At 35.2% G+C, this 13,162-nt stretch overlaps 1 protein-coding gene across 1 annotated transcript; it reads left to right on the forward strand.

Annotated features, from left to right (window-relative positions):
• The first annotated feature begins 1,458 nt into the window (after positions 1-1,458).
• On the forward strand, positions 1,459-11,866 carry LOC128998155 (uridine phosphorylase 1). The gene is made up of 7 exons (XM_054424164.1): positions 1,459-1,748; positions 2,012-2,135; positions 4,741-4,902; positions 5,565-5,750; positions 6,328-6,466; positions 9,683-9,876; positions 10,839-11,866. The coding sequence occupies exons 1-7, from the start codon at positions 1,459-1,461 to the stop codon at positions 11,022-11,024; spliced, it is 1,281 nt and encodes a 426-aa protein (XP_054280139.1). The 3' UTR covers positions 11,025-11,866.
• The last annotated feature ends 1,296 nt before the right edge of the window (positions 11,867-13,162 follow it).

The raw sequence follows: 13,162 nt of genomic DNA on the forward strand, positions 1-13,162 counted from the left end.
TCATGATATATTATTACCTCACTCACTGACCTTTAAGTCATCAATTCCTCTTATCGAGTGACCCTCATTGATATTTCATTCACTAAGAAGGAATCCATAATTTTATTCAAGTCAGTTTGTATACCAGATTTTCCCTGATCGGGTTAGCTGCCGAGCTCACAATGGATTCTAGAATCAGAGTTAAGTTACAGGAAATCGATATAAATTCAAGAACTAATTTTTCTGAGAGGAAACACAATCGTTGTGAAAATTGTAACGCTAATCAGATTCACAAGTGCAAGGAAGGTACCAGGTGATCAAATTTAAATCACTTGATTTATATTAGCGATTTAGTCTTTTGTAGTAAAATATTGTTATTTTTTATATTTACTATTGAAGTTTTCCTTTTTGTGTTTGGGTTTTTAACAATTTACTTTACCTAAATTTATTAGCTACTGAAGAACGTTATACTGTTTTGTTCAAAAGTGGTAACATTTGTCATAGTTTTGAGTAGTGTTTCGATAAAAATTTTAGGCCTATAGTTTTTATTACAACATTTTAAAGAGTTTGTAAAGAAAAAACAAAGAATGTTAATGGATAAAAAACAAAACAAACAAAAATTTCTTTACCAGCCAGTGTTTTTCTGATACATATCAGTATTCTAGAACAACTCTAATAATATTCATAATAAAACTGCGGTTTATTTACATAAAATACCCACACTTTTAAAAAATTTACCTTGTATGGAAATACGTTAAAATGTAATTGTATTATGTTAACACAAATTATGAAAGAATAAAATGTATGTATTAAATTATATTAAAAACTTAAATTACTACATTAATATTGAGAACATTCAATTAGGAATAGTCCAATGGTATATAACAACAATTTGAAAGGTTTTTGCCAGTGTACTAGAAGTTTCTGTTTTAACATATGTCCAGTTTATCTATACTGAAATCATATTATTTAGATTATAGTGGTTTACCTCCATCTGGTTGCTTCTTGATCTCGTCAATGTTCTGATGGATGATGGATTCCTAAATGTTTCAGATACCCTGATGGTTCAGTTCGTCTGCGCAACCCTAACATCGAGCTCATGGACCAAGACATCCTTTACCACTTGGCTCTAGGCAGTGGTTCCCATGATCTCATCAATGTTCTGGTGGATGATGGATCTTAATGTTTCAGATACCCTGATGGCTCAGTTTGTCTGCGTAACCCTAACATCGAGCTCAAGGACCAAAGACATCCTTTACAATTTGGCCCTCGGCAGTGGTTCCCATGATCTCATCAATGTTCTGATGGATGATGGATTTCTAAATGTTTCAGATACCCTGATGGTTCAGTTCGTCTGCGCAACCCTAACATCGAGCTCATGGACCAAAGACATCTTTTACCACTTGGCCCTCGGCAGTGGTTCCCATGATCTCATCAATGTTCTGGTGGATGATGGATCTTAATGTTTCAGATACCCTGATGGCTCAGTTTGTCTGCGCAACCCTAACATCGAGCTCAAGGACCAAAGACATCCTTTACAATTTGGCCCTCGGCAGTGGTTCCCATGATCTCGACAGTGTTCTGATGAATGATGGATTTATAAATGTTTCAGATACCCTGATGGCTCAGTTCGTTTGCGCAACCCTAACATCGAGCTCATGGACCAAAGACATCTTTTACCACTTGGCCCTCGGCAGTGGTTCCCATGATCTCATCAATGTTCTGATGGATGATGGATTTCTAAATGTTTCAGATACCCTGATGGTTCAGTTCGTCTGCGCAACCCTAACATCGAGCTCATGGACCAAGACATCCTTTATCACTTGGCTCTAGGCAGTGGTTCCCATGATCTCATCAATGTTCTGGTGGATGATGGATCTTAATGTTTCAGATACCCTGATGGCTCAGTTTGTCTGCGCAACCCTAACATCGAGCTCAAGGACCAAAGACATCCTTTACAATTTGGCCCTCGGCAGTGGTTCCCATGATCTCATCAATGTTCTGATGGATGATGGATTTCTAAATGTTTCAGATACCCTGATGGTTCAGTTCGTCTGCGCAACCCTAACATCGAGCTCATGGACCAAGACATCCTTTACCACTTGGCTCTAGGCAGTGGTTCCCATGATCTTGTCTCTATGTTTGGAGATGTTAAGGTAAATATTAAAAATTCATTGTACAGGGTATCCAAAAAAATTAAATGAAGATTGTCGGGATTTTAAATGGTCATCGGGACTTTTCAAGATAACTAAACAATTCAAACGTCAATTTGGAGTTTAAATAACCAAGTTCTTGTATGAAGCATCAGTACAACTTAAGCACCATAGGTACTAGGTTGCCTAGGAAATTTAAAACCCCTACTGAATTGAAAGAAATTAATATTATAACACTAATTGGTTTGGTTTTGAAGATGAATATTGATGCGTAACTATTTCAAACGGCATTATTCTCTTTTGCGCCCTCTTCCTGTTGCAAAGCACGGGTAAAGCAGCTTGTTATTAATTATATATTGATGCGTAGATACTTATTTACAATAAACTAAATACTATGGTTAAAAAAATGTTATAAACTGTATTAAAGTAGTATTTTATATGCATTTAAATTGTTATGTTTTTAGCTTTTTTAAATTAACGTTTTTCCTAATGGATGGATTTATACTCCTTGTCTGATTATGAGCCCAAGTATAACTTGGATATTGAAATCAGGTGATATTAACTTACTTCATGAATTATTTGTAGACCAGTTTCAAGAGCAATAGTAATCAATTGACCTTCATGATTGTCTCTGTCCTTGATTTTTAGCTCCTTACACATTTTGCCAAATGGTAAGACATCTCAGGGTCTTCTTAGACTAAATTATTTACACTTTGGTTAAGATCCTAGGATTCTGGACAGCACAATAAAATGTGCTCATGTCTTAAGCTACAAAACAAAAACTGAAGAATCGTGGTAAATATTGATATTTTTTCAAATCATCAAATAAAATGTAGAAGGTGTTATGCCGTGGTTGTATGTAGTTTTAGGTATTTTTCCATTAAAAATGTATTGTTATTAAATCCTGAGTTTGTTCATATCCATGCAGTAAGCAATGTTGGTTTTTCGGAAACAATTTGTAATCCAAGATAAACGAGCCTTTCTTGCCTTATTAAAGGCATTTGATTCTGATGTCTTCTGTAGAGAATCAATACGTATTAATAAAAAATAACAAGTAGTCTTAACTAACCACAAGTGTGCGTTGTTGTATTAAAATTTATTGATCTCATTCTTACCTTACCCATTATATGCACTGTTTATTAACCCATTCCGAGCAGGTGATTTTTCTGTTGTACATAAAAACTGACAACCAAGATGAATTTGAATCCTGATCATGTCTTCTGGTCGCTATAAGACATCTTAAACCTATGATGGTAAAAAACCAAAGCAATAATTGACTATTGTCGGGACCACGTAAGTTTGCAGTTGGTGGCAGCCAATCACAAGACAAGGCTAGCGCGACGTTGCCACATCACCCATTGACAACACTAATTAAAATATAAAAGCAATACTTTCAAATCAGCTGGTATTATTAGATTTGGCAACACAGCACCGTTCTCATTGGTTCATTCAAAACCATATGGTAAATAGGCTCCTCCCTCAACTGCAAACTTATGTGATCCCGACAATAAACATGTCAAACAATACCAATGAGCAGGTAGATAATTTTATTAAAAAAAATTACAGCCTCTTTCAACCTTGCATTTGCCCTTCAACACTTGCCTCAAAGTAACGACGAAACAGAATAAGGGGTGAGCTGATACAGTACAAGAGTTAACTCATAATTTTCTTTAGCAACACTGGGGCGCGAACCCACAGACTCACCAACTCTCTACCGGATTACTTCTAACTTTCCACTGAGATCACTAGACAACAACAGAAGCTTCTGTTATCTAACTGGTTATGTTTGTGAATAAGGTTGTTGGCTATTAAGAGCTGATGTAATTGGATAGTAATAGATGGGTGGGCTAATGGGTGAGTTTTGTAATCCCCACCCTTTGGCATTCAGTTCTCTTTACCTCTAATAATTCTCAACTGTCCATGCACGGCAGGTATGAGGAGGATTCAGAAAGTAAGGAACGTTTGCTTGTGATGTTGAAAGACACATGCAAACTGTGCACTTTAAGTACAGATATTTTTCCCTCTCAGTGACTGTCAAGCGGCATACACCCCTTTAGGAGAAATGTACCGTCAATTGTTGAAACATCATAAATAAATGAAAGTTAAAGTTCTGTCCAGAAATGGTGTATTCACTTTGACACTATTCATGTACAAACATGTATACTTATGAATAAAGATTCTTGACTATGACTAGTGTCAAAATGGTTTTTGTATGACAATGCTCAACCCCACACAGCAAATCTTAGTGGCGCTCGAGATCACCTTCATTCAAATGGGAGATTTTCCCTCAACCTGGGTATTTTAGTTACTCTTTCAGATTTATTTAATAGATTCTTTTGTAAAACTTTTTATTTCATTCCCAAATGTGACTTACTTTCTGAATATTCCTCGTACATACTTGACACTGTAGTTAACTGGAATGATACTTGGCAAGTTTTAGAAAGATCATATTCCTGAATGCATCAAATAACTCTCAAATGCCACAATCTTATATCGCGGAAACTTAATTTGGAAATTCGCTTTGTGTAAATTTGAAATTTTACTCTTTACTTCCTGGATCAAAGCCTGTCTTTTGAGCTGACAGCTAATCTTATGTGCATTGTCGTAGTTTGTGTGCATGGGCGGAACTCCGAAGCGCGTTGAGCAGTTTGCCTACTTCATCATGGACGAGATCGGCCACAAGCTACCCGCGGGCACCACTCTGCTCGATATCAGTCAGTTCTCGTACAGATACTCCATGTACAAAGTGGGGCCTGTTCTCTCCATCAGTGTGAGTACCAAAACTTGTGTAAACCCGATACGTAGTGATATGAGTTGAGGCAAATCAATGAACTGTGAAAATCTATTCTGTGCATACATATAGGGAAAGTATTAATAGTCTTGAAAGTATTTGCAACACTCTTCCTCCCAATACAGATCAGGGGAGTACAGGTATTCGGTCCCTGAGGTCTCAGGGTCAAATCCAGCCAATCACCAATGGAATTTAGCTATGTGAAAATGACACTAACCTCAAAGCTTAGCCTAAAGTAATGTGTAAAACGGCCTCAGGCTAGAGCCTAACGTCCTAGGATGTGAAAGTAGGACATAAACAAATAATAATAAATAACTCTTAAGGATCTCAAAGAGGTTTTGTGCTCGTACACCACTGTCAGTGTTTCCCCCACAAGCTCTCCAAGACTGATTCATTGACTAAATTAACTAAAACTAATCAACAGTTTTACTGCAAAACTACAATAAAAATCTTCAATCATAATTCTAGGTTCCATAAGACATTACAAAACAGTGTCATCATACAAAGATTATTAAATGTGTCTTACCGATTTATAAAGGAGAGAAGGTATTTGGGTTGACAATTGTTATTTGTTAACCAAGGTTTATTTAGAAATTTCAATCAGTAAATATAGCAAAGAAAAATTTATATTTTTTGTTCAGCACGGAATGGGCATCCCTTCAGTAGGGATTTTGCTGCATGAAGTGATCAAGCTGATGTACCACGCTCGAGTTCGAGACCCGATCTTCTTCAGAATCGGCACAAGCGGTGGCATTGGCATCGAGGGAGGAACTGTCATCATATCAGAAGAAGCTGTCGATGGCATGCTGAATCCTTACTTTGAACTGGTAAGAAAATCTTGGAATATTACACAAAGAAAGTTATAGTTTAAATTTACTATACTTGCGACCAGGGATGTTTATTTTTATTATATTTTGGTGTAAACATTTTCTCACCACTTAAAATCTTCGATGGCGATAAGTTTTACCTCTTCAATACTGCTACCAGTTCATACTACCAGTTAAAATATATATACGATGTGTATATTTAATACATCATACTACCTATAAAATATTAAAAGTGTCACCATAATATATACTCCACTGTTTGGCACCCCAAAAGACATCATACTACCTATAAGTTATAGATTGAAAGTCCGCTGACTTCTGGCTAAAATTAAAAAATAAAATAAAGGTTTCTTTAATATTCATGGTTTTTATGGTTGTATGATTATTATAGGAAATATCAATTTATTTTAGAAAAAAAGTGCATTTCGTCATCTAGTGTATCGTCTTGAAGTATAGTCTTGAATATACCAAGAAAAACTTCCTTTACATTCAAGACTGGGCTATACATAACTTTAAAGATCTTATTGTAAGAACCTAAGATTTGTTGTAATTACTAATAAAACATCTTATTTTTCAGCCAGTCTTGGGAAATGTTGTTCGAAGGCCGGCCAAGCTGGACAAGAAACTGATCAAAGAGATGTTGGCCTTACGTAGCAACGAGGATCCTTACGACACTGTTGTCGGCAAGACCATGTGCACTACTGACTTCTACGAAGGTAATTATACATTATAGAAACTAAGTTTGGTTGATAAAAAACACAGAGATATTACACATTACATAACCTCACTTTTCAGATAAGAGCTGGATTGGAGCGTAACCTAAACTTCTTTTAGATATGTTTCCATTTACACAGCAATATTTGCAATAAATCCCACTGATGCCTTTACATGTGCCTTAAAACACTCAAGGCAATTGTACCCAGTGGCAGTTATAGGGAGGGGGGAGGGGGGGTTACAGGGGCTAAAGCCCCCCTCTCATTGGACCCAGGAAAAATATATTTAAACACATAGTTTGTGCTAAAAACTTAACGGATGTTTTTGACACAGTTATAGATGTTAAAAACGGCTCAAGAAAGTCACCAAATGGCTTTAAAAATACCAAATTATCTGGAGGAGGACCCCCGAACCCCACAGAAGCCCCCCCCTTGACAAGGTCCTAGAACTGCCACTGCATATACCCAACACATGTTCCTTGTGTGACTTCATTAAACGGAAACATATGTTTTGAGACCTTTTAGGAAATTTGAATGCTTTCTAATACTTAATTGATATTAATCATAAAAACTGTATGAGATCTGTGGTATGTTTTAGTTATTTGCTATTCTTCTATACATTGACATGATGCCATATATTTTTATACCCCATTAGCTACAGTACAGTATAAAAAAAATTAAAATTGGTCGTAAGCAACATTTATAATTTTTCTTAAACACAACTTGATTACTATATATATTTTAATGAAGAATAATTAAAAGTAATATTTAACGTTGTAAAACACACGACTTACAATTGTCGGAATTATCTTCAGGAAAAGGACAATAGCAACTGGTTGACTGTCTGTAGAAAGACTTTAAAATATAAAGTCCCGTGACCTTTTTATAGTATCCTAGTTGGGAACATTCGTAGAGGAACATTCGCAAGGTTTTTATCTGCATGTCAGTGATGTCTCCGTTCCTCGCATTACCAGTGATACCAATCACTAACTCGTCTGATCCCAGGCTGTAACTGCTAGTAAGAGGATCTGTCCTACATTCCCATCCTCTGCCTTCATACACATATCCATCCCCTCCGATCACAAAGTTATAGTTAATATTCACATTATTTCCTGATTTATCCTTAGTCAACTCCTTCAGTCTCTGTGTGCAGTCTCCTACATTGTTGCAGTTTAATTTCAAGGTCTGTCTAATGTACACTGTCAACACTGTATTTGCCAGTGACACTTTGCATGTAAATGTCGGGTAGGCTGGATACCAACTGTTTCTGCTGAAGATAGTTACTAAGAATTGATATGATGTAGATGTGGAAGTTGTCATGGTAGAAGTTCTCTGACTTGTAGATCGCTCAGTTGTACTTGTTGGGGTTGTTTCTTGACGTGTAGTAAGTAGTTCTTTTGGAGTTGTTTCTTGACGTGTAGTAAGTAGTTCTTTTGGAGTTGTTTCTCGACTTGTAGTAAGTAGTTCTTTTGGAGTTATTTCTTGATGTGTAGTATGTAGTTCTGTTAATAGTTCATTATTTGTTGTTTGTATAACTCTTGCACTGGTGGATATTTTATCTGCAGTTTCTGTTTGTGTTGAACTTGTGGAAAATAAGAATGATGATGTCAATTGTGATTCAATTGAGTTAGAGAAAAGAGATGGATTTGTTGATTGGTGTATTGTTGAACTAGTAAAATATGATGTATCCACAGATTGTGATTCTGTAGTGCTGATACCCAACGATTTATTCTTGAATTGTTGATTTGAAGTACTGGTAAAATATGATGTACTCATGGGTTGTGGATCAGAAATAGTAGTAAAATTTGTTGTATTCTCAGGTTGTGATGTAATCGTAAAATATGATGTATTCGCGGATTGAGAATCTGAATCAAAAGATAATGTACTCACAAATTGTAGGTTTGAGGAACTAGTAAAAGATGATATATTCATGGATTGTGGATCTGACCAAACGTCTCTGGTGTAAGGCGATGAGATCATAGCTTGTGGCTCATTAGAGTTTGTAAATCTCTGTTCTTTTTTAGTTGCAGCCGATGATGGATTTGTGGATTGTTGCTCTTTTGTTGTTGTGACTGATGATGGATTTATGGTTAGTTTCTCTGTTGTTGCTGTGACTGATGATGGGTTTCGTGTTAGTTTCTCTTTTGTTGCTGTGGCTGATGTTGGATTTGTGGTTTGTTTCTCTTTTGTTGATGTGAATGAAGATGGATTTGTGGTTAGTTTCTCTTTTGTTGTTGTGACTGATGATGGATTTGTGGTTAGTTTCTCTTTTGTTGCTGTGACACCTGGTGGGTTTGGAGATTGTTGCTCTTTGTTGACTGAAGTTGTAAAAGATGAGTTTATAGTCTGTGCCTCTATTGAATTTGGAACTGACGTTGAATTCATAATCATATTAGTTGACTCTGAATGATCATCATTATAGTTACCTGAAGTAAACTTGACATTTTCTGTAATTTTACTGTTGAAGTTTGTTACTGTTACACTAAAGTTAAACACTGTTTTTGTTCCTGGCGTAGTTTTGTAATCAGACTCACTTGTAAAACTGCTATACATAGTTGAAGGTGAAGTCAAGACTGAAGCAGTAAGTGGCACATCCTGTACAAACCAGAGGCCGATCCCAAAATACAAACATATTAAAACCACTGAAAGCAACACTATAGCTGATACTATTGCTATAAATGACTTTAACGACATTTTATTCAAACAAACACTGTATGTATTACACTCGTTGCAATGAGGTTTGAACCTGAAATGAATATTTTTGGGAGTTGTTTATTGATTTGCGATTTTATCTCTCTACGGTTTATCTGCAATAAGAATATTTATCAGGGTACATCTGTCAGCAATTTGGGAATTTTATTGTCATCTTTTGTTTTCATTTATTATTTGTTATAAAATATTTCTGACTTGGATTAACAACATTTTGATAGGCGAATCTTGAAATTCCTTCAATGGGATTAATCAACACATAGAACGTTGTAGAATTCATATTGTGTGGAAACCTTTTTCCCTCCTCGTGTCAATTTCAAACCTTTGAAAAATGAAATTATAAACCTGGTTTTCAAAGGCACTGACTACATCTGTTTTGTTTTACATTTAACTAATGCAATAGAGCTTCGTATAAGTTGCCTCACAAAACATTTTTAACTATTCCACTTCAGATGTTTTATTCTTATAAATTAAAAAAAGGTACAACGTTTGAAAGTAATTTTTTTGTAGGTCAGGGTCGGCTGGATGGAGCTTTCTGCGACTTCTCTGAGCCGGAGAAGATGGAGTACTTGCAGAAACTGCAGCGCCACGGAGTCGTCAACATTGAGATGGAGTCACTGGCGTTTGCGGCGCTGACTCATCACGCAGGCATCAAGTCGGCCGTTATTTGTGTGGCAATCATAGACCGTCTCAAGGGCGATCAGGTAAAATGGAGGAACTTTAGGATGAAAGAGAAAAACAACCAAAATAACAAATGATTCTAGCAGGTTTCTTATCTAGTCCACAAGAGAGTACTTTTAAAACAAAATGTTTTACTTTTGGAAAATCTCTTGGCTGTCTCTTACATGATTTTACTTTTACCTTTTAGCCTTTATTGTTTCTTTCTATTTTTACTTTCACATTGAAAATATTAACTACTCTGAGAATCTGCACACAGTAGTATTAATAAGTTTAGAGATCAAGTATCAGAATGCATAAAATATGTAATTGTCACAGTATACTCTATGCGAGTGTAAAAAGTATTTTAATTCAAAAGTATGCTTTATCTTCGTCAATCAGCTCAAAAGTTGTTACTGTTGTTATATGGCCGTTTCGGCATCGCATTACCATCATCAAACATGTAGATCTTGCCTGAAGCAGTGTCGTCAAAACTATAAACATATAACACACACAAATATTTACAAAAATTACAAAAACGAACAGGCTTGTCGCACACATGGTACTGGTTGACATTGTCACGGTTCGAGCAAGATGCCGACTTGAGGGTTCCTATGTCGTTCCCGGCGTTTTCAGCTGAACTTTGTACAACGGCTTTGGTTTCCTCTCCTGCTTTAAAATGCCATTGAATATAAATTGTGACTTGTACTGTAGTTTGTTTGAAATTATATCGTCCAATCTATTTTTTTTCTAAGCTTTGTAAATTTTGTATTCTTTAGGGTGTCCAGTCAGTGTTGAGCAAAAGGGTCAGCTCTAGGAATTTGTATTTTAATTTTTGTACAGCTAGAACTTCATGTTCACTATGTGTTAACCTTGGATGAGCTATTTGTTGCATTCAGCAAATGGTTTCAGCCTCTTGGCGAGGACCACCAAAACTGCACAAGGGAACACGTGAAAGCTGTTCCACTGTTATGGACATTAAACACTAACAGAGCTTTGTTTTCCACAGATCCACGCTCCGAAGGAGGTTTTGGACGAATGGCAAATGAGGCCTCAGAAGCTTGTGTCTCGCTACATAAAGCGCTATCTGCAGATGAAGGGCAGAATCTCCCTGGACGACTACTCGGGCTCCAGTTGTGTCAAAAGCCCTCGTCGCTTCAAACTAGTCCAACAGGAGTCAGAGAGCTACGACTAAATGTGATATTTATAGTTTGTTATCATCACTCGCTTTATTCGCTGGACTGGTTTATAGGTTTAATATGTTACGAATGAGCCATAAATTTATTTTGTTACATTATTTGGATTGTTATAGATTTATTTGCTCAAATGCTAATCGTAGAACTGTTGCGAGTTATTCTGTTGAAAAGTCTAAAGGTGAAAAGTCCAGGGACCACCTTACTAATACATCGAATCTCAAGCATTAATGTACGTGTTTTTTGTACGTCTCGATTGTTTACCGAACCACTTGAATGAGATTTTGCTCTAGTCGAGTTGTTGTGATTACCTACAATTTGTTTACTCACTAGATTTTACTTCATAACAGGAGAAACTTCAAGCGTATTTTTGGTTCCATGGTAAAAGTTCCATATGATATGAATTTTTTAAATAAACAAAATATATCATACTATGTAGACCTTTGAGTCTAAGCTTTACTCTTAGTTTTTAGTCATAGTTCGTGAATTTTGATTGGTATAATAGATCAAAACGTGTTGAAACAAGCAAAAATAAAATACCTAACAGTATTTTAACCAGTCCAGTTATAGCATTCCATGGTTTGTGGATTAACCAATCAGTCTATGGTTTATTTTAGCATTCCTTTATCGACAATAGCCTAAATTTAGTATAGATGATTGTGAATTGTTAAGTTTTATTTCTTATATTGTAAATCTTTAAAACGTACGATAGTAGGCTAGTAGTAGTCTATTGTTAGTCGTCACATTCGTGTAGAACGTATTATATATAGTTCTTTTGTATGGAGAATTGAAGCACATTCCCATTTTTTCAGTTGTATTAATAAATTTGTGTCTGTTTATTTTATTTTGTTTAGGCTTAATTTCCTGTGTTTGCGATCCTGAGGTATAAGATGTACAATATCTAGAACACATTTTAATCTCGTCCTATTTAAGTAACGTAGCTCACAAAACATGATGCGGTGTATCTCGTTTATGAAGAATACATTTTCAAAAGAGTTATTTTTTACAATGTAAATTCTAACTAAAGAGATACTTTTAATTTTATCAAGGTTTTTAGACCCAATAGAAGACTAGAGTTTTACCATTGGTAATACATTTACTGCAGATTTTAAACAACTTATTATAAGTGTTTGTATATAGCAGCCACTGCCATGTTACCAATATATGCTTTGATGTTTTTGAAAATTTGTTGTGAATATATAATTAAGTGTAATAACAATAAGTCTACAATAAAGTTGATTCCCATGCAGCAGCTACACACGATGGTTAAGCCATGTTAGCGTTAGCTTACGCAATGTTTAATCTAACTTATGTACGTGTAAACCTTTGGCCTGTTAGCAACTAACACTAAACTGTCAGTAAACTGTTGAGTATAATATTTTACAGTCAAAACAACATACTAATGGGTACTGTAATGCTAAATTAGTTTGACGTATATTTTTTAATTCTACAATTTAGAATTGCTAACATAGACTTTTTTCTTACAAATTGGTTATAAATATTACGGTTTTATAAAAATTTGCATTATTGATTAAAAATACATAAATCCAACCATACTCCGGGCAGGAAAAAAATTAAATTTCTTATTACTAAATGTTAACTGTATTGAATAGTGTTGGATGAAGTTCAATACTAAGTCAGTTCTTGGTGGTTGTATAAGAAACGTACAAGTTGTATGTTGGTACATACAGAGGGTGGTGGAAGTTGAGAATCATAAACATCCATGGATAGACTTCAGAGTTGAGGTAACAGCTGATGATTTTGTTCATATTCTATACTCTTAAAATTAAATAGATGAAATGTGCTAATCCGCTTGAGAAAAACTTAGTAAAGATTTCAAACAGAAACAATAAAATAAATAATTATATTTAACTAGTTCAAAATAATTTGTTTACATCATACTTTCAAATTACTCTCATCTGTTTTGCTATTGAGGCATAAGATATATATCTGAGTAAATAATTTCAAGTGTACAAACTCCCATCATAGAATGTTTTTAATGTGCAGAATTAGATGTTCACTTTCACATCTATTGCTGTTTATTTTCATTACTTTATTAGCAAACAACTGTTTTACAGCTTTTCCAGAATATTTAATAAGTTTTCAAGTTAAAATAAATTTTTTAACATTATTCACAGTT

The sequence above is a fragment of the Macrosteles quadrilineatus genome, unplaced genomic scaffold (genome assembly GCF_028750875.1).
Source record: "Macrosteles quadrilineatus isolate MER2022 unplaced genomic scaffold, UCM_ALF_1.0 Scaffold_7__1_contigs__length_78375512, whole genome shotgun sequence".
Lineage (NCBI taxonomy): Eukaryota > Metazoa > Arthropoda > Insecta > Hemiptera > Cicadellidae > Macrosteles > Macrosteles quadrilineatus.